The sequence below is a fragment of the Phyllostomus hastatus genome, unplaced genomic scaffold (assembly GCF_019186645.2).
Source record: "Phyllostomus hastatus isolate PE091 unplaced genomic scaffold, TTU_PhHast_1.1 phas_scaffold_78, whole genome shotgun sequence".
NCBI lineage: Eukaryota > Metazoa > Chordata > Mammalia > Chiroptera > Phyllostomidae > Phyllostomus > Phyllostomus hastatus.
This window is the reverse complement of record NW_025334041.1, coordinates 65,628,518-65,649,492: the sequence shown is the minus strand read 5'-3', so window position 1 is coordinate 65,649,492 and position 20,975 is coordinate 65,628,518. Positions and strand designations below refer to the sequence as shown.

The following is a 20,975-nucleotide window of genomic DNA, read 5'->3' as shown; positions in this document are numbered from 1 at the left end:
CCTTATTTGACAAAGGGTCACACACCGTTCTGCTCACCTGTCTGCCTGCGATGAAATCAGCTAATGGAGGGCTTAGAACTTCTGTAGCCTAAGGGAAATTCGTAAAATGGCTGATGGAAACAAAACACTAGCTTCTGACTCAGTGCTCTTCCTTCTAGGGATGGGTTTGGGGGAGGGTCCAGGCCTTCTTCCTGAACCCGTAAGTCCTTGCTCTGTCTTCTCTGTTGGGAAATCCTCAGCTCAACACAGAAAGAAAGGAGGGTCACCTTTCCTGGGTATGGGTTTCTGTCCTCTTGGGCTTTTTTATATCCTTCCCAGGTGCTTAATTAAACCTCATGGGCAGCAATTCCCTCCTGCAGATGAGATTAAGGTGAAACCCTCCTAACACCTTCCCCACAACAGCAGGGTACCACCAGAGTGCCAGAGGACAGACAGATCTAGAGCTTCACCTTGTGATCGAGTAGAACTGAAAAAGCAAATGGTTCTTTTGTGACTTTGAATTCAGGAGGAGACTGGATAGAGCCCTATGGTGAGAAGGCCTAGGTGCAAGAGGAGCGGGGTCTTCTCGTGTGGGAGGCATGTTAGAGAGCTTGACCTCGTAAGTTTTGTGTGATTTCAGCTCATGAGTGCCTTGAGGCTTCTTAAAAAAGGCAGGGAAGACATGTAATGTAGTCCCCACCTGGCCTAGGGCCTCCTTAGAGCTGTGTGGTACAGGAAGCAGTCTAACCGTTATGTGGTGTGTCCTGTCTGACCATACACAGTGTTCTTTGTTACAAAACTTGTTTATTTTAGTGGAAAATTATAGCTTTGCCTTTCTTGCTGGAAGTGGCTTCTGAACAGACTAGCCAGAATATCACTAGCCCCTTGCTACCTTAGAAGATAGAAACAAGGAATTGGCAGGAAGCTCCAGGGTAGGGCTGACAGTGGGCAAAGAAAAGCCAAATATGGGCAAATTAGTCTTGTGGGGCTGGAAGTTCTGGGAAAATATCTTGCAGGTGATTCATGGGTCCCCTCAGGAGTTTCAGCTGATGGCCTGTTGTAGGCTCTAGGTTAGGACGCTGGGTGGTGATGTCGGAAGAGCTGGCATTGCTGGTGTTCGGTGAATTGATGATATTGGTGAATATTTTAATGGGCATATTCATCCGAAGTGCAGGCTTGATCCAGCTCATGGCCAAATAGTTCTAGAGAGAACAGGCAACAAACAGAGGTAGCAACCAGAAGGCTCCCTCTCTCCAGAGGCAGCCCATGAGCAACTAGTGCCTTTGTCCCTGTCCCCATGGTCGTCACTCACCGGAGCTGAATACATGAAGCTAAACAGCATAAACCCAACAATCAGTATGATTGAGCCGACTATGATTTTGAAGCGGTAGCGTTTCCATAAAGCATGGCAGAAGTTTTTAACAGGTGACTGAAACCATGAGAGCAAGGTGTTGCTGCGTCTGTCCATGAGCAGAGTTGATGTCAGAGAATGGAAGGCAAAGGGGACCTTCAGGTCAGCTTTTCCAGAGCAAAGACCTTTCTTTTTTAAAAGCAGCTTCTGCCCCATTCCCCACCTCCCATGGCTGTTCTCTCCTGATTGTGACTGAGCATTGAAGCTGAGGTGGTGGGAAGTAATTACCCCTCCACTTGTAGGCTCACTGGGCACCATCCTGGACAAATTGCCAGGCTCAGCAGCTCAACTTTATGAATAAGGAAGAAAGATTTGGTGCTTGCACCCCCACAGGACTCTTACAGGGGAGGGTGAAGTGTAGGGAATTGGTTGGGTTCTGACTGGCCTCGTCCTGCTGGCCTGATCAAGGCTTCCTTTTCCGACAGAATCTCCAGTGTCATCTTCACTTTACCCTAGAAACACCACAGAGGGTAAGAGGCTGAGTTATGATAGCAGGAGCCTCTTCTCAGGATCCACAAAGGAAAGGGGATTTAGCTAAGGTCCCCAGGGGTCTGTTAGAGCCAAGTGATGGGGCTCAGCAGTCTTGTGCAGGAGCACCTTCCCCAGCTCCTACCGATAAGCGCCATCTGCCATTCTCGAGGACTTGGCAAGGCCACCAGCCGGTTACAGTCTTCTTCTGAAAGAGGGAGAAGTGCTTGTGCTGGAGGAAGTGGGGCCACTTGGGGTCGGCGTCCATCATCCTGATGGAACACATCTTTGCATGTTGGGCTGGGAAGGGCATGTCAGACAGATCCAGCTCCAGGACCCCTGAGCACAGAGAAATGCTGTCAGCAAGGAGCTGCCTGTCCTGAGGTTGTAGGCCCTATGCCAGAATCTCACCTAGGAAGTCATCAGTGGAGAAGACGTTATTGTCCCAGACCTGGATGATGAGTCGGGCTGGAAACTTCATCACTGTGGGATCCAGGCTCCATATGTAGTCCTGCAGGATGGCAGGAGAGCTTGTTACTGCTACTCTCCTTTGAGAATCCCTTTGGTCATCTTAGGAGCCCATTACCCAGCATAATGGACTGTCAAGAAAGAGGGTTTCTGCCTGAGGCCTCATTCCACGTGTTCTGGTGTAGCTTGCAAGTCTCTGAAGGGAGGGCAGGAAGAGAAGTCCACCTCCGGGCCCATTACCTTCTGGCTCAGGACGCACACTTGCTCAGCTGCCAGGTAATCCAAGGTGAAGATGAATCGCCAGTTAAAGCTGCTCTCCCCAGTCAGGGAGTGGTAGTGGATATCTGTCTTCTGCATGTCCTTCTCTAGCCCGAATAACCACCTGGGGTCAGAGTCCTTTCACCTGGGGTTCATGTGCACTGCCCCCATCCCTGAGCTGGAGTCCTGTGGGAAGGGCTGCCCAGCAGACACCAGGTGCAGTGGATGTGGAGAGATGTCACCCCAGGATGAGAAAGATATGCAGGGAAGCTAGAACTGGGGAACTCAGGGAACTCTTCTAGAGCCCTGCTCCTGTGCCTTACCCTTTGATGAAGATGTCGCTCATCTTCTCGTTACTTAAACTGACATTCTTCAGGTCCATGTTGGCAGTTTTCCAGATAATGCAACGCAGCTCATACCTGCGGCCATGGCTCTCTAAGGCTTTGCCGCCGAGGACTTGCTCCCCAGCCGCAGCCTTGGTAAGGGAGAGAGGCCTGGGTGGCTGCCCTCCATGCCCACACTCATGCTGCACTGGCCAGACTCAGGAAGAAAGCCCCCCTAGATTCTCAGCAGAAGAAAGCATGCCTGCTGCTCCTTACTGAGAACACTGGTGCTCCGCCCCTGGGAAGGCTGTCCCGGGAGGTGCACCCACACTCACCTTCTAGGCTTCCTTGGTCTGATGTTGACTGGTGGGCCAGGAGGACCCAGTTTCTTGGGGAAGATGTCCACCCACAGTTGTACCTTGCCCTAAAGCAGAGATGAGTTAACTGGCTGGGGTTTGCTAGCCTCTGTCCTCAGTGTGCTGGCCTGGGGAGCCTCGGCTTAGTTCTGCCGAGGTCCTGCTCCCAGCACTGAGAAGGTGGGGTACAGTATCTGAGGTGGAACGACCTTAGACAGGGAGAACAGTGCAGTCAGGTTGGTGGTGTGATGGCTTTGAGGTGACAGTCACGGGGCTGGGGTGTCACTTGTGGCTGAGATCTGGAGAGTTAATGCCATTTAGATGATGATGCTTAGGAGCTCCTGGAAGGCTCCAGAATGGGGTTGGGGTTTCATTTATTAACCAGTAATATAGATGGCCAGTCCAGATCTCCAGATTGTTTTCGGGTATGTAACCATATTCTAAGGATATAAAGCTATTCACAAAGCACAGAGGTCCAAGAGAAGGGTGAAACTGGTGAGAAAAACTGAAAAGGGAGAAACTGCCCACCCTGGAAGAAAGTTAAATATAGTCTTTCAAATTGTCTGACCTAATTTTTATTTTTTGAACTTGACTTAATATTTTTAAGAGAATAGTTTTAATAAGAATGTTTTTTAAAAACATTTTAAAAAAATGCTTGGCAAAAAACTTTGTCTAGAATGTGGTATCAGCTTGAGGAACGTGAAGGATGCAGTGAGCCACTCTGGTGGCTACAGGGTAGATGATAATAGGGGCCTCTGGGGTTTTGGTTCTCTCTTCTGGGTTCCTGTAATTAACAGCCAAACCAGGTTTGTGATGTCTGCACACCGACCCTGCTGCGGCTCTGCCCTCCCTCAGACGAGACTGAGGCAGTGTTGGCCTGGCTGCTAGAGCACCTCAGCACATCCTGCAGTGGACACTTGGCCTGGTTTCCTGTGCACAGTTTTCCAGCTCTGAATCTCTCTGTTCTAGGTGGCATCACTGGAACTTCTTGTTTGTTAACATGCACACTGTGCATATCTTCTGTCTGTTTGCGTCTATGAATGTGCGGCCTGTCCTTCCTCTTGTAAGTCTCTGTCCTGGATGGGTTAGGTATGCACTGCACCTACCCCCTGATCCAGATCCTCCAGCCTCATACCTGGCCAATGCCTGGCTGACTGTTGCTATACAGCGTGCGAGTCTCCACGTGCTCAGGTACCAGCCCCTGGGTATGCAGGAGGTACAGTGCAAGCCGCTCCTTCTTGGGTCCCAAGTATTGAGCAGTAGGGGGTTTTGACTCTAGATTGGAGGGAGACAGGAGGGGATCTTGAGGTCATTAGTCTTTCCCTCTCCCAGGTAGCCCCCCACTTTCCTTGTGTCCATCCTGGACAGTGGCCATGGTTGCCTTCTACAGGAGAAAGGGGAAAGGGATGTTCTCTGGCATCTCTTCCATCCTGGAGCCTCCCTAGTTTCTGAGGCCTGGGCTATGCTTTCTGGCAGTGTGCTGTACTTCTCACCAAAGCGTTGCAGCTTGAATTTTTTCCCATTGTAAAAAACAGAGTCACCCTCAGGGTTGAACAGAGGTGGAGGCAATCCTTTCCGCTTGGCATGGTGTTCCAAGAGGAAGCTTGGGGGCACCTGATCCCGCCACCTAAAGGGCCCTGACCTGTGGGGAGTAAGAGGAAAAGGTGTGGCTCCTGGAGAACATGCCGCTTTCAGCTGCAGGATGACCAGTGGTGGGAGTGGGGAAGACAAGTTCAGGCTCTAGATCCCCAGCTCAGGATGCAGGCCTCTTGGAAGGGGGCTGTGGGCTCACTCCTCCACCCCTCTCTCTGCCCTTGCCCTTGGTTAGGTCCACTCTTACTGGCAGTAGGATTGGGAGAGCCCACAGCGAGCTCCGAAGCCAGACAGGAGTCGGTTTTCAAGGTCAATGACTGTGGTTCCAATGTTATCATCAGGTGAAAACAGGTCAAAGTCATACAACTCAATCTCTAGGTCCTTCTCCAGAGGGATGGTGCAGCTCAGTTCAAACATCCTGGTGGGAGGGTGTTGGAGACTGCAGAGACCCTTGACTACGTTACCTACTGCTTCCCCTCCAGCATCTCTGCCCCGAAGGCCATGTTCCACCCTATGGTTTGGTCATGTGACTACCGACAACAGAGCCTGGGTGGCTGTTGTCTGCCAATAACCGTCCCCCAGCATGGCTGGAAATACTGTTCATAGGCTGGATGTGGAACTCAGCTCCCATCCCAGGCAGTGTGTGAGAGGGAGGGTAGCACTGGGCTGCCCCCCACCCCCATTTATCTTCTATCTGTTGAGCACCTTCAGTGTGTAAGATACCATGCTAGGAATTGTGTGGCCAGAAAGCAATGCAAGTTCTTTGCTTGTGGAGCTTTCCGCTGGCACACATGGATGGGGTGGAGAAGTGGGGTTGGGCAAGTTGGGGCAGCTCACATGCCGAAGATAGGATCCAGAGTGTTGGGCTGGTACGTGTCCCGGTTGCCAAGTTTTGTTTGCCCCACTTTCAGGATCACATAAGGGTCACACTAGGGGTCAGATACAATGAGGGAAGGACAGGAAATGGATAGTCAACCCAGGCAGGTCAGGCAGAAATGAGCCACTTGTACCAGATGGAGCTTTTGGGGAGGTGGCAGTCTGGGTGGCAGCAACCTGAGGGAGCTCCAGGACATGGGGTTTAGGGCAAGGTGTGGGAGGTGCCTGGGCTGGGTGGGGCACTGCACCACCCAGAAGATGGACACTGCAGGTTTGGGGTTGATCGTTACCAGGCCATTGTAGTCTTGGGGCTGTAAGTTGATTGCTCGTACCACGTACACCCGCACCAAGCATTGCTGAGGGAAGTCGTCTTTACCAGGCCACACTGAGAACTGGCGGGGGGGCTGGGGGCCTTCTGGGTTCTCAGGAAAGGGATAGACACGGAAAAGGCCCTGTTTGTTGGGGAGGTTAGTGTTGGCAGTTCTAGTGTACAGAACCCTCCAGGAGGTGCCCTGGTCCAAGCTTAGGAGAAAATGGGTTGTGTGCGGGTGGCAGGGGTAAGAGGCCACAAGGACAGGTAGAGGCAGGTGCAGCAGAGATGCTGTACAGGGGTACCTCTGTCTAGGAGGGCGCTAGGCAAAGGGATTGTGCTTGCTAGGTGATTGCCAGCCTCTGCTGATGTGAAGTCCCATCTCAGTCCCATCCCCTTCAGGTTTGAACTCCTTCTCTAAGGCTCTCAGGCCTTGGGAAACTGGCATAAGCCAGAGCTGAAATGAGAAGGTCCTCATCTTCCTGTGTAAGGGGAGGTCACTCTGAATCCCTGTGTAGTTCAGTCTCTGCTTCCCCACTCCCCAAATGATTTTTCAAGCCCTCCCTGCCCCATCCTTTAAGGAGCATATACAGCCAGGGCTTTAATTAGAGTCCTTTGGTCACAGAAGGGGCATGAGAAGACGGGGCAGCTTAGCTGCTGGGCTAGACGCACACCTTGAACTCCCCTACCACAGGGCTGTAGGACGTGGGCTGTTCCTTGTAGAGTTTGAAGGTTTGGCAGAAGTCCTGCAGGCCTTGGAAGGCTGGCACAGCCTCCAACTCACAGTCATACACCTGTAAGAGGGTACATGGGGCCCAGGCTGCTGGGGAGCAGGCCTGGGCTTGACCAGAAGAGGTCTTTCCTGGGATCAGGGGATTGAGGGACCACCTGCTCCCAGTTCTTGCTTCCAAGTGGGCTGCTGCCCACTCAGCAGCCCCAGGGGCAGCACTGCCTGCTTTGGCTGGGGTAGCACTGGTCCCTGAATGGGTGCCACTGGTAGAGAGATGTGGCCTGGAGTAAGGTGACAGCGAACCCCCACCACCATCTTGGTGGTTCCCAGAGGAACCAAGTCTAGGTCTGCTGGCCTTCCCATCAGGTTTTATTCCACCTCTGTAGTCTTTCTCCTTGGAACTTCCAAACCTTCAGGGTGTGGTAGTCTTTGTCCTTGTACTTCAGTGACTTGGGGTCTCCTGTGGCCCAGAACAGCTTGCTCCACCAGTCCACTTCATGCTCGTATTCATCCTGGCCAGGAAGAGGGGCAGCTGGCCTTCCTCTGCCCAGTCTTGTGCTACTCCCACCCATAAGCTGCATGGAGTTGTTCCATGTTCCCCAGGGCTAAGCCCATATCACCTTGGCTTTGCTGGACTTGAACCAGAACTTTTCAGTGAGATAGTCTAGGAGCTGAGAAAGGAGAGGGGGTGAGTCAGGTACAGCTGGGCAGCCCATAGCCCACTCACCACTGGCTCCCGAGAGGAGTGGGTGGAGGCCAGAGCAGACCTCATACGGGCCTTTTCATTCAGGAGTTTTCAGACATGGGATTGGGGCCAGAAAGAGGGTGAGTACAGTTCCTAGTTCTCATCACTCACAGCTTCAGACTGAATTTGAAGGCCTCAGAACTGCAGGACCTCAGGCCCCACTCCAGACCTACTGAGTCTGCCTTTGCTCAGGAGGTCCCAGGGATTTCTGTACATTCGAGTGTAACAAGAGCTGCTCTAGAGTAGTAGTTCTGAACCTGAAAACATTGTTACCATCCAGGGGGGTTGAAAAAAGTGCTGATGCCTGGGTCCTGCCCCCAGCAATTCTGATGGAGTTAGTCAGTGGCCTGGTTCTCAGAATTTTTTAAAACTCTCAGGCAATTTCAAATTTGCAGTTGAGGTTGAGAATTCGCTGCTTTAGGGTCCTCGTGTACAATCAGGCCTCATGCAGAGGGCATGGGACAAGAGCTGTGCCTTGGAAACGATGTGGGAGAAGGTGGGATCTCAAGCCCATTACTTACCTGGTGCTTGTTCACTGACAGCTCTGTGGAGAAAGTGTAATCATGAATCTCAGGAGAGAGGAGAGGGTGGGGATGGAGACCTTATCCCTCCCCATGCCAACTTGTTGGTGAGGCCTGGGGAAGGGCCAGAAGAAAGGGCGTACTTGGAAGCTGTGGGGGCACATAGTCCGAGGCCCAGGGGTCACAGAAGTAGGGCTGCAGGGAGTTGATGTTGGCCTGACCCACCATGGTCTGCTGGCCGAAGTCCTGATTGTCCACTACCTTCAACACTAGGGGCAGTGCATAGGCCTCCTCTGTTGGCATGAACTGCAAGCCCAAAGAAAGTCCCAGTGAGACTTCTTTTGAGGAGTGGGTTGCCCAGCTCTTGCCTAGGCCCCTCGTACCAATGTGAGGAAGAGGACCGACTGGGAGAAGTTAGGGTTGGTCCGGAAGTCCGTGATGGGCTCTGTCTGCACAGTCTCTTCCCAGCACTCCACCAGCAGCCAGGGGGAATGCACCTGCTTTATGTTCCGGAGCCCCCAGACCAGGATCTGCCAGAAGAGATGGGGGGCAGCAACACCTCTGTGAAGGGGTCCTGGCAGAAAGGGAAGCTGTGCTGGCAGTGAGAGTGCATCAGGGAGCACACAGTACCAGGGGGTCAGTAGTTCTTCTCCAGGCCTGGACACTGTCTCCGTGAGGGAGGTGCCCTGTGGCCACTGTGTGACTGTCCATCACTGACCTCCATTGCTCCTTAAGTGTTGCCCTTCCTCATCTGCTGCTCTGGCTTCTCATCAGTTTTCTCAGGAGTGAGTTCCTGAGGCTGGCTACCTCGAAGACCCCAGGAGTGGGGGTGCCCAGATTTCTCAGGCATCCCTACCATCAGCTAGCTCACTGCTGGCTTGTCTTCAGTAGAATGCTGTGGCCATTCAGTGGTCCATGCTCTATGATAGTGCTTTCAACCAGCAGACCCCCAGGAAATGTCCATGTCCCTACTTGTAGGAGACCGTTCTGCATGGCAAGGGCCCACACAGGACCCACGCCCACGGATAGGTTCTCCCGTGGGGAATCAGGCCTGCCTTGTACCTAGGCTGCTTTGAGACTTGCTTTTTGCTAAAATTCGCTCATCCTGAATTGAAGCAGCAAATGTTTACTGCATATCTTTAAAGTAACTTCCTAAAATCTGTGCTAAACCTTCCAAGGTTGAGTGTAACCAGTTCAACCACTTTTCCCTTTGCATTTGCAAATATCGTGATGTGATTAGCAGCACCCTCTCCTTTGTTTTCTATAAAAGGTCACCATGTAAAGTGAACCTCTGCATAGTAAATGAGGACCATCCTCAATGTAACGTGCCCAGAAAAGCAATAAAAGGCTGTCAGGGCAAGGGTTGAGGCGTTCTCCTCTTGAGAGAGTGGCTGTGCCTTTCCTTTACCTCCACGGGACTCGGTAGTCCCTGTGAATTTGTCTCGTATCTCATCCACAATGCCGCGGACCCCATGAGCTGGGGTTCACTTCAGCTGGTGCCCAAACAGGGACCCCAGGAGCCGGGTTTCCACATCACCTACTCATCAAGCCCTTCTCAGGGACCAGAGCAGGAACCAGCCTGGAAGCCTCACCATGGGAAGGATCCAGTGCCAGCAGGCCCTGACCATCTCTTGCTCTTTGCCAGATTTGTGGCCAGGTACACAGGCTCCCAGAGGAGGGCCTCCATGCTACTCTCAAAGGGAAGTGAGAAACATCCTAGTGCTGGAGTCAGGCAGGGCCTGGCCCAAATTCTGGCTCTGACACTTAGCCCCATGTCACCGTCTCTTGGAGCCTCATTTCCTTCTCTGAAAAGAAGCGATGCTGCAGTGGGCAGTGTGAGGCTCAGGCGTGATCATGAATGCTGAAGCCTCTTGCCTGCTCCTCACTGCAAGATGTATGATAAAATAATTCGATATATTCTCTCAGAGCTCGTGTTCCTCATTCTTTCCTGTCTCCCTCCATCTCAGCTTATATATTAGTTGGGTGCAAGCTTTGGATCAGGTGGTCAGGATGACCCATCAGAAGGATCAGCAGAGACCTCCACAGTGTTCCACTGCCCTGGGTGAGGCTTGCTCCCTACCTGCCCTCCCACCCTCCTCACCCTGCGGGGTCATCACCTCAACCGCCATTTTCCTTAGTGTGGGCTGCATGCTCTTGGGGAGTGTGTAGACCCCATTCTTCCAGGGAACACTTAAGATTGGCAGCTTCCTTCTCAGACTCTGAAGGGGTAAGGTGGGAGAGCAGGGAGCATGCAGTCCCATTGAGCTTGTCCTGCTATCCTCCACCCCCAATTCAAGCAAGTTCCTGAGAGCTCAACTGAGGAGGCCCCTGAGCCCAGGAATAGGTGCTGGCAGGGAAGCTGGGCAGGTGTTGGGTGGGCTGGCCGGTTCACCAGGTCCCAGGCCTTTCCTGAGGGGTGGAGCTGGGGGGCTGCTGGCAGTGGAACTTGTGGTAGGGGCACGGGGCCCTCTCTCTTAGTACCTCAGTCTCAAGGATCAGCTCACAGGATGCCAGGATCTCACCCACTTCCTCCCCCAACTCTTTTCCAAGCGGGTGCCACCTCATGGGGGGCAGGATCCGATGTTGAACATCCAGCCACACCATTGGTGGCCACATGCTCCGTCCCCAGAAGATCTCTTTGCCCTGGAAGGAGGGGAACTTTGCAGAGCATGGTGGCTAAGCTTGTGGATTCTGGCTCCTTGCCTGGGATCCTGACAAGTCTAGGAAAAGGGCTAACATTTGTGTATACATGATGTGCTATGAATCAGGCCCACTGGAGCATGTCCCACTCTGCCCAACCCAGCCCTCCACACCTTGGAGTCCTGCTGCCACAGTTCCAACACCACAAGTGGCGGGCTCTCTCTGGTATCTTGAGGGTTCTCGTACAGAAGGAGGTGCTGGAAGATGAGTGTCTGGGCCCATGTTGGGGCTGCAGAGCTCCTCAGGGTTTGGGTGCACTGGCTATGGTTCAAAAAGACCAACCGAACAAAGGGCCCTGGAGGGTGGAAGGAAAGGGGAGAGTCTCACCACTGAGTTAAGTTAGACTTTCCTCTCCTCTGGCTGCTGCCACCACTGGACTGGATACCCAGGGAGGCCCAGCCTGGGCAGCCCAACCACACTGCCCTCTGAGTAAAAGGCCACCTCAGTGTAAGCCACAGAACAAATGGATGGATAACCAAAGGCCAAGGGTCATTTGGTTCCACCCACGTCTGTTTTATAGTACCATGGTTGAGGCCTGGGCATCACAGAGATGGAGGACTGGATGACTCCTCTGGAGGAGTTCTGGGGACCAGGCTACATGTGGCTGCCTTTTCATAGTATCAGTGAGTGACTTAGGCATGGGGAACATCAAACAGCCCTCTTGGTGTGGGTGCTGAAGTGCAATGGACACTGCCCTGGCTCAGCCCCTCCTCCAGCAACCTGGTTCCCTACACAGTGGCACTAACAGGACAGGGCAGGAGTATTCACTCACCTGGAACCTTCCATAGGTCCTCCTCACAGGACAAAGGACAGGCTCCTAAACAGGGCCAGAAATTGCCACCCCTCCTCCCTACCCCTCAGTTTCTGTCCAACACAAGGGGCATGTGATTTTCAAAGGTGGCTATGGTTCAAAAAGACCAACTGAACAAAGGGCCCTGGAGGATGCCCTCTTTTGCCTTCATGTCTCATCAGTACTTTTCCACTAAACTCTTCCCTTTTCAAAGCCCAGCTAAGTGGTCCCCACGAAGTGATGCCTCCCCAACTCCTTATGGATTCCATAGCACTGGGGATGCACCTCTAGAACAGCCTCCCCTCGTATTCCTTGTTTTTGTGTCTTTTCCCCAAACTAGGGGTGTGAGCTGCTGGGGTTGGGAGGTGGTCTGCATGTTTGTCACCCCCTTCCTTTGCCATACTTTTCATACTATGAGTGACCACAGCATGGGGCCCCTGGGGGCTGCGGGAGAAGAGGTGCCTGCCACCTACCCTGGAATGTCTGGATCTGGGTGGCCATCAGGTTCCGGGCCTGGTAGATGTAGCAGAAAAGCTGGTAGTAGTGTGGCTCTGGGTAAGGGAGGAGCCGAGTCCATCTCCTGCCCCCAGACCCTCCCCGACCACTCCTCATTCCCTGCCCTCAGACATGGGGCCTCAGGGACACCCAGACTGACTCTCAATTAAGTGCTCACTGTTAAAGATGCAATAGATGAAGGGCAGGTGAGGCGGCTTGGTGTTCTCTGGGGCAGGCCTCCAGGCATCCCTGAATGTTTTGTTCACACTCCGTGATGATGTCCTGCTCTCGTCCTCAGCCTGATGTTTCAGATCAATTCCCTGCCCCCATGACAGTCTCCCTGAGGCTTTGGTTCCCCGGGCCCAGGTTGCCCTTCTTCCCTTCTGGGCTCCACCTTCCAAAGCCTGTTGGTGTGGATCCGGGCCCAGACTCCCCACCCTCCTTCTGTGAGCACCCCAGCCTAGGACATCTGCTGCTGCCTGCCAAGCCTACATTGGCCCTGGCACCAGGAGGTGGGGTGCAGGGAGGAGATGTCTAGCCTGCTGAGGCTTTACCAAGGATCCCTCCAAGAGGAATATAGGTGCAATGCCCTTGTCCTTGTTGGGGGCCAGCCTGCGGTGCCAGCAGCGGCGGCGAAAATGGCTCTGGGGCTGAGGGCTCAGGTCGAACTTGGAGCCTATGGTGCCGTATTCCCAGCCCTCCTCCTGGGTTGAGACAGGATGGTGCTGCAGAAAGGACAACAGAGTCACTCTCCTGCTATAGCCTGGGGTAGACACAGCCAGCGTTCCTGCCAGATGGCCCCCTCACCAGCTGCAGGAAGGACAGGGTCTCCTGCTCCAGGTTTAGCTTCCCGTGGTTCCGCCAACGCACACGTGCCCAGCGCCGCCGGCGGCGTGAGTAGTAGGTCTTCTCCACTGAGTTCCAGACCAGGGGCAGGCCCGAGGGCTGGATTCCCACTCCATACTCCCAGCCTGCAGAAGCAGGACCGTGGCCTGTGGGTGCCCATGTGCCCACAGGCTTGGAGGCACAGACAGGTCTGAGAGATGGGCCAGAGAGGGAAGGCTATGGGGGCAGCTCTTTCCCTCATGTCTAAGCCTCTGGCCATGGGAGGTGTGGTCACACTGTGTCACCTTGGTGGCCTGGGCCCAACTGCCCACCTTACAGTTGAGGAAGGTGAGGCTCAGAAATGTCATGTAACCTATATAAGGTCACACTGTTTATAAGTACCAAGGTTTGCAGTTTGAGTTCGGGTCTTCAAACTTCCTGTTCATGGCACCTCCCCTGGAGCCACATAGGGTGAACACAGGCTCCATAACTCGGTCCTTGCTCAGGTGCTTGGGAGGCACTTACTACCTGCCCTGTCTCAGAACTGGGGCCCATGTCTGTGGAAAGGGTGAAGGCTGTTCTCTGGAAGCTGGGAGACCTCCAGGAACTCAGGCCCATCCCGCCTGAGAGCTTGGCTGCTTTCAGGCTGTGGTAAGTGTTGGAACCTGGCAGCTCCAGGCCCTCCTGCCCGCAGCCGGTGAGCAGAGGACTGACCCTCATTGTCCACCGCGTGGTTCAGCTCCACAGTCCAGTTCTTCTTCACGTGCCAGCCTGGGGGGCACTTCACATTCTCCCGGGCCTCTACAGGCTGTCCATCCTATGGGCAGAGGGAGGGCAGGCTGAGCTACGAGGCCACCTTTACTTACCTTCTGAACATGTGTTTGCCTCCCACGGCCACAGTGGCCACCTCCCCTTGGGAGCAGAGAGCACTTGCGATGTCTGATGCCACTCTCAGAGTCTATATGCTTTTACTGACACACCCTTCCAAACTATAAGTAAATGTCTTTTTAAAAAGAAACTATATGTCTGCTATCAGTGGAAAATCAATATCCCTCCTCATAAATAGGAGATAACCATCATAATGACTGTGAAAGCAAAATTTTGCAATTGGCCATCACCTGAATGTTGCTGCCTGCCCCAGCCCAGGCTGCCAGTCCTTGGGGAGGGGAGCCCAGCTTGCATGAGAGGGGCTGGACCAGCCCTGTCCCATGCAGCAGTCAGCAGCCTCCTGGGGCCGCTTACATTTAAATTAACTAAAATAAAGCAAAACTCAGAGTTCAGTTTGTCCCTCTCACAATGCCACGATTCAAGTACTTGGTAGCCACACCTGGACAGCACAGATAAAGAACCTTTCCATCATCGCAGGAAACTATTGGACAGCGTCGCTTAGGCCAGCCCCAAACAATTCTCCCTCTCAGGGGAAGCCCGGCCTTTAAAGAGGCCTGGAAAGAAAACACTGCCCTGTGTTGTTCGTCGCCATTTGACTGAAGGCCTCTCTACTCGCCACCATCAGTGCTAGCCCAGGGTCCATGCAGCAGTGGGAGCAGGGCTCAGGTGGCAGGCTGAGGTCCAGTGCTCTTTCCGTTTGGACAACCTAGGTTCCAAGGTGCCCATCCGGTTGCATTGTTCCCGTATTCTGAGACAGTTTCACCCCTGCTTACCACGTCCGTGTTGGGCATGGCTGCTGGCACCCAGGCCCCCGTGATGTCCCGCTGTTGGTTCTCATACACCTCCTCTAGCACCTGGCTCTTGTTGATGTCTGTGTCCAGGAGAAGTCTGGGGACAGCGAGACCCCAAATTCTGAACACATCTCTCCAAACTTCCCGACCCCTTGGGTCCTCCTCTGCTGGCTAAGTGCTCCCTCAGTGGGCAGCCCCACCTGCTCTGGGAAGGGCTAGGCAGTGAGTGGGCTGGCATGCAGAGATGGGTGATGGGCAGGCCTTCTGTCTGGGCATCCCATCCCCAGGACTGGCCTCCAGTGGCTGTGTGCCTGCCTGTCTAAGCTGCTGCTGACCAGCCTCCCAGATGAAAAGAAGGGCTGACTCCAGGGCTGCATGTCCAGGGCACACAGTCTCCATGCCCTGTACCCCAGACTTACCTCCTCTGAGGCTCCACTGTCCACTGCCCCTGCCAGTGCCAACCCGGGGGCTCCTTGAAATCCTCCTTGGGGAGAGCCTTCTGCCCCAGGACGTCAGAGAAGTTGGGGCAGTGGTGCAGCCTGTGCTGCCCCCATTGGTCTTTATACTTGGCCTGGTTCTCATACTGGGGTGGGGGTGGGAAGGAAGGTTATCGGTGCCTGCTGCCTTCCCAACACACAGGAGGACAGCTTACAGCCTGGCTGTGCCTGCAGTGTGGTCTCTCCACTGTTACTGTTGACCCAGGGAGCCCCAGTCCTGCCCCACCACTTGCCACCTCTTTGCTGCCTTTCTTCCCCATTCTCCTGCTGGGTGTGCTGTCTCTGCACCTCCTCCTGCATCTCCCCTCCTCGGCATCTATCTCCAAGCCCTATGTACGAGCTAGTTATGAATATTATTATTCACCTGCAACACGCAACTTAGGAACCAAGAAAATGGTTTTAATTCAGTAAATTACAAAGCCTGAAATTCAAAACCTATTTTCATTCTGCTCTCACAGCCTTCTCCCAAGCCCTGCCTGCCTGCCCTCCTGTCCCTGGATTCTAGAGCCATCTCTGGTTGGCTGCTCACCCACCCCCTGGATTCAGTGCTCTGTGGGAAGGTGCCTTGCTTCCCGCCCCTCTGATTGTTCCAGGCCTTCCCCTCCCTGGAACCACCAGACTTGCCTGAAGGACCTAGCTGGGGGCTTCAGGGGCCCCAGGCTGCCCTCTTGGTGATGGACAAGGCCCCCGTAAGTTGGAGACTTGCTCCCTCACATGTTCTGAACTAACAGGCAGAAACTCCCCATAAACCTCCACCAGGGAGAGTGACTGGCCTCAAAGGACCACTCAGCTGGCTCTTCTGTCACCACATGCCTATGGATTGTCAACTAGGGACCCCAAGCTGGCAGTGTCTGAGGTAGCTCTAGTGTCTACTGCCTTTCTCTATCAGACCCCCTGTCACAATCCCAGCTTCTCCAGTAACATTTTCATGGTGCCGGGCCACTACAACCCCTACCACCTGCACTCCCCTGCTCCCCACCTCCACACTCACCGTCTCTGCATACACAACCACCTTGCCCTCTCGGCGCAGCTGCAGGTTTGCGCTGTCAGCGATGTTGCCCAGCCACATGCAGACCCGGAGGTGGGCTGGGAGCGTGTCCTTCTGTCCTTCACCCTCTGGGTACTGAGCCAGAGGCAGGTCAGCCCCACAAGGATGTGGGTCCCCCAGGGGCAGGGGTACAAGTGAGAGAGGGACACATCCTGCCCCTTCACCCTGAGCCCTGGGAGCAGGGGCCTCACACTGAGTTGGGCTAGCAAATGATTGTACGCGTGACCCCATGCTGGTGGGGCCTGGGCGGAGAGGGGCAGTGCTGCCTAAGGAGCCTGGGAGGCTCCCAAAAGGAGCAGTGATGATGGTGACATTGACAATGATCCCTGCAATCATTGACTGTAATCTTGCAGTGTGCTGGGCACGGTGCTGAGTGCTAAATGTACAGCGTGTGCTCTGACCCTCACACACCACCGTGAGCTGGACACCATCATCACCCGGCCCATTCTACGGAAGAGCAGACGAAGTGGGCCGGGGGCATGCAATTCAGTGAGCGGTGCAGCCAGGGCTCAAGTTTCAGTGCTTCTTACAGGATGAGAAGGACTCAGAGGGCACAAGAGGAGCCCCCAAGATGGCAGGAGGGCAGAGGGGCAGAGGGCAGGCAGGTGTGCGGGGGGAGCCCAGCATGGCCTGACCGTTGAGTGTATGGGGCCTGAGAGGGCTGAGGAGAGGTGGCTAGGGCCACACCAGGGAGGTTGAACCTTGTCCAGTCTGTAGTGGGGAGCCAGGTACATGTCCCCCACTTGCCTCCTGGGGAAGGGTTGGAAGCAGGGGCTATTATAAAGGCAGGGGTAATGGTTGTCAGCCTTATTTGTGGCTTATATCTGATAAGAGAGGCTGGTGCCCAAACCTTATAGGCATTAAATATTTTGGATTGCACCCAACTATGGTCAGAGGAGAGATAAAAAGGGACTGAACCAAGTGTGGTGTAAGGATGACAGAGGAGGCAAATCTGAGGAACATTTAGTAGGGATATGGACTTGGTGTCACCCCATGATGATGGACCCTTCCCCTGGAGACTGTTCATACCCCATTAACCTGGTACAGGGTCTGGGAGACAGTGGCAGGCCCTCAGGGGTGCTCATGGGAGCTTCCCCCAGAGCTCAGGGATTCTCCTGAGGGTGTTTCTGGGCCTCCCTTCCAAAGGACTGGGGCTGCCCAAGGACTTCTGCTTCCAAACCTGTAGGAGGAGTGTCTGTGTCTTTCCACAGAACTTGCCGCAGTATAGGGCCCCCGTCGGGGAGAACAGGATGCTGTGGGCGGGCACCTGTGCAAAGGCCACTCTTTGCTCCTTGGCCATCAGCCAGATCATCACGTCTGGCAGACTCACCTGGGGCTGCCGTGGCAGGAGAGTCAGGCCTGTGTACAGGCTATAAGTCCTGCTCCCCAGCCAGGGTGTCCAGTACCCACCTCTGAGAGCACCGTGTTGAGGCGGTATAGCCAGCCCTCCACAGTGGCCACCATGTTCCTAGGCTGGACTTCCTTGGCCTTTTGGGCCAGTTCCTGCAGGAGGTGGCTACGGAGCTGCCACCTCTTCTTGTCCAGATCTGTGGCTTTGGGATGAGTGGTCATGCAGGGCAGAGGACGCCTGTGGCCAGGACCAGAAAGAAGGGGAATGAACCATTCACAACCTCCAATGCTAGTTTAGACCAATGTGCCCTACCTAGACTCAAGATCCTGCACATGCCCTGCTGGACTGACCCAAGGAACCCTTCCCACCCATCCTGAGGAAGCCTGCTCACTGTGGGCCCGCCCCCAGTTTCTCATCCACCCCTGCCTCCTGTCCTCCCAGTCCCTGCAGTGAGCCAGGCCTGTGCTCAAGAACCACTTGTTAGAGAGGGGTATGAGCCAACCAAATCCTGAGGTGTAGGAGTGGGGATCCAAGTGGGGTGGGGGGCTGGCAAAGGCCTTACAATCTTCCAGAACAGTTAGAGCCCTGAAAAAGGCATTGTGGAGAGAAGAAACAGCAAAGGAAAAGTGTGGGGCTGTGATGCACAGAGCTTGTCTGGAAACACAAAGAGGCTTGTTTTGGTGGGAGCACCAGGTTGAGTATGGAGACAAGGGATAATGCTTGGAGTAGGGTGGGGGAGGTGGGGAAGGTCGGGGCCATTTTCTGCAAGGTCTGATGGGAAAAAAGAAGCTGGTCTGCTGTTTGGGTCTTAATCCAGGGAGAGATTTGAGGAGGTGGGGGGGTAGGCAAGGGCACTGGTCTGAAGCCCCTCAGATGTGGCACCCCGCTCCTACTTGCAGTCCTCCACCAGCTCCCTCAGCAGTTTCTTCCACTGGAGGAGCAGGGCAGGGTCCCTCGGGTTCCTCATAGATTTCAGGGTGTCCAGGTTGGCTTTCTGCCCAGCAAGAAAAAAAGGGCAGGTGAGCATGGGTCACCCAGGTAGGCTACAAGGCTGATTTGCCCAAGACATTTTCAGTCTGGACTTGGGAAACTTTGACAGACATCCTGGAGATGCCAGTCCAAGGTGTCACAGGCCCTTGCAGGGTTAGGATCCCACATGCCCTCCCCACTACCCAACAGAAGAAATGCATAGCAGGAAGGAGCCAGGATAGGCAGGACCGTGGAGGAACACAGATCCTGATGCTGGGCTTCCCTTTGTATGTGCGAGAAAGTCATATCTGAGGTGGAGGCCCCAGGTAACTCTCCTGCCTGAAACTGTGCAGTGGCTTCCTTCCTTGACAAACACCTAAGATCTTTTGTGATCTGACCCCTCTCAGTTTCTCTGGCCTTATTTTCATTCACTTCCATGTGTCCACCACCCCTGAACTTTTACATAACCATGGCTTTGCACATTGTCCCTTCTCTATACCCCAACACACCCCCAACAAACTCCTTATTCCTTAGGACTGTGCTCAAATACCACCCCCTTTTTGAACACCTCTCCTCTCATCTATGTAGATGAGAGGAGAACTATCCTCTCATCTCCCCTCCCTGACCCCAGTCTCTGTCCTGATGGCTCCTAGTGCCTGTATGTCCACTGCAGCCCTAGTTGCACTGTCCAGTAACTATGTGCATCTCTGACTTCCCTAGGGGTGAAGTCAGGGGCTATGTTTACTCACCTCCATGTCTTCAGAACCTAGCCCTGTGTCAATCACTTCCATCTCAATTGGTGTGGAAGGCATGAGTGAGCCAAGTAACTGATTTCCTCTAACTTGACTCATTATCCCAAGTTTCCCATCATTGATCTGGGTCCTCCCTGCACCCACTCCTGCACCACTTACCAGGCGGTCCCGAGTGAAGTGGAGAAGGTTGAGGCAGTTCATGCGGAAGCTGACGTCCTCCCAGTAGGAGGTCACAGCCACAACTGGCTTGGTGTTGTACCAGGGTACATAATGGTAGATGTTCCCTGAGACACAGAGACACAATGGGGGCTGTCTGAGGGTCTCTGGGGGTCTCCCCTCAGTGTGTCCCTCAGAGGACCTTCCCTGAGCTACTTCATTCCTCAAAAATGCCATCAGCTAACTTTAAATGGACACTTTCCCCCAGTGGGGTATGCTGGCCTTGCTGAGCATTCATCATGCTCAGTGTGTCACACAGCCTTTTAAAGCTCCCAGTGTGCAGGTTGGAAAACTGCAGGCTATCGGTGAGAAGTAGTTTGCCTGAGGTGGCACAGCCAAGTGATCATAATGCTGGCATCTAGTCCCGTGCCCTTAACCTCAGACAAGATGTCAAGGCAAGATGCATGGCTTGAGGTGGGTCTCACATCTGGGTGGTCTGCAAGGCAGGAGAGGAGTGGGCCCTGGGTTCAGGGGGAGACATGGAGTTTGGCTGGGGTGGGCAGACATCTAACATGAAGGTCCTGGCAGTATGGAAGTGTGAGGTCCAGGGCAAGTATAGATAAAACCCATGATTGTGTGGCAGGCTGGGTTCTGTGGCAGTGTTCGTTATTGAAATGAGGGGGGAAACTTAGACTTAAGGGATCTTTTTTCTGAAGTGTATTGTTGAGCTGACATAAAAGGAAGAAACCCACAGAAGCCAAAAATAAAGTAAAAGCCAAAAGGAAAGTCTGAGGCAAGTAGAAGTAAAGCTGGCTTCTATCCACTGAGTTTCTGGCCAGTCTTGGAGAAATCGCACTTCTTTTTGGCAACTGCCAGAGCCTAGTGGTCAGGAGAGAAAGCCTACCACTGCCCAACATGGGCAGTCTAACAGGAGACCCCATGTGTTATGAGTTGACTTGTGTTTTATATAAAGATATGTGGAAGTCCTAACCTCCAGGACCTCAGAATGCAACCTTATTTGGAAGTAGGGTCATTGCAGCTGTAATTAGTTAAAATGAGGTCATACTGGAGTAGGCTGCATCCTTAACCCAATAAGACTGGTGTCTACATAGCAAGAGGAGAGTCACACAGAGAGATGATGGCCATGTGAAGACACAGAGACAAATAGAGACAGAGGCAGTGATAAAGTGTTGTGCCTGCAAGCCAAGCAACACCAAAGATTGCAGGCAACTGCCAGAAGCTGGAAGGAGAGGCCTGGAACAGATCCTCCCTTAGATCCATCAGAAGAAACCACTCCTGCCAACACCTTAGTCTCACACTTCTGGCTTCCAGAACTGTGAGAGAATGCATTTCTGTTGTTATAAGCCACTCAGTTTGTGGTGCTTGGTTATAGCATCCCTATCAAATTAATATGCCATTCAGAGCTGGAATTTTAAAAACTAAACCCTCAATCAGTGAAAAATAATCTACCACACAGAAGAACACAGGCAGGAAACATACCTGTCTCTGGCATGGCTCTGTGGGGAGGGGATGGGAAATTTTCTCAAAAATTTGTAACCACAAATGGGGCCTCATGCAAGTTTCATTCTGCATTCACGCCACCTATAAGGTCTGCAGAAAATTTAAAGTGATCTCTGTTTGGCAGTGCCCCAGGTAACTGGAGGAAAAAAAGACA

At 53.6% G+C, this 20,975-nt stretch overlaps 1 protein-coding gene across 1 annotated transcript in view; it reads right to left on the bottom strand.

The window, feature by feature from the left end:
- Positions 1-266: 266 nt before the first annotated feature.
- The window catches only part of FER1L5 (fer-1 like family member 5), a 54,923-nt gene continuing 34,214 nt past the window's right edge, over positions 267-20,975 (bottom strand). The window contains exons 20-53 of the mRNA XM_045827169.1: positions 19,304-19,428; positions 18,317-18,417; positions 17,483-17,660; positions 17,253-17,408; positions 16,016-16,147; positions 14,947-15,110; positions 14,510-14,624; positions 13,563-13,665; positions 12,798-12,994; positions 12,578-12,727; positions 12,202-12,343; positions 12,002-12,079; positions 10,852-11,033; positions 10,500-10,681; positions 10,156-10,246; positions 8,422-8,568; positions 8,182-8,344; positions 8,039-8,061; positions 7,393-7,443; positions 7,183-7,284; positions 6,717-6,836; positions 6,023-6,184; positions 5,694-5,785; positions 5,104-5,274; positions 4,757-4,905; positions 4,399-4,538; positions 3,243-3,331; positions 2,908-3,003; positions 2,567-2,708; positions 2,270-2,369; positions 2,004-2,197; positions 1,733-1,842; positions 1,292-1,439; positions 267-1,181 (exon numbers count right to left, since the gene is read on the bottom strand). Of these exons, the coding sequence (XP_045683125.1) occupies positions 954-1,181; positions 1,292-1,439; positions 1,733-1,842; positions 2,004-2,197; positions 2,270-2,369; positions 2,567-2,708; positions 2,908-3,003; positions 3,243-3,331; positions 4,399-4,538; positions 4,757-4,905; positions 5,104-5,274; positions 5,694-5,785; positions 6,023-6,184; positions 6,717-6,836; positions 7,183-7,284; positions 7,393-7,443; positions 8,039-8,061; positions 8,182-8,344; positions 8,422-8,568; positions 10,156-10,246; positions 10,500-10,681; positions 10,852-11,033; positions 12,002-12,079; positions 12,202-12,343; positions 12,578-12,727; positions 12,798-12,994; positions 13,563-13,665; positions 14,510-14,624; positions 14,947-15,110; positions 16,016-16,147; positions 17,253-17,408; positions 17,483-17,660; positions 18,317-18,417; positions 19,304-19,428 (4,523 nt within the window). The 3' untranslated portion in view covers positions 267-953. The remainder of the gene's footprint in view (positions 1,182-1,291; positions 1,440-1,732; positions 1,843-2,003; positions 2,198-2,269; positions 2,370-2,566; positions 2,709-2,907; positions 3,004-3,242; positions 3,332-4,398; positions 4,539-4,756; positions 4,906-5,103; positions 5,275-5,693; positions 5,786-6,022; positions 6,185-6,716; positions 6,837-7,182; positions 7,285-7,392; positions 7,444-8,038; positions 8,062-8,181; positions 8,345-8,421; positions 8,569-10,155; positions 10,247-10,499; positions 10,682-10,851; positions 11,034-12,001; positions 12,080-12,201; positions 12,344-12,577; positions 12,728-12,797; positions 12,995-13,562; positions 13,666-14,509; positions 14,625-14,946; positions 15,111-16,015; positions 16,148-17,252; positions 17,409-17,482; positions 17,661-18,316; positions 18,418-19,303; positions 19,429-20,975) is intronic.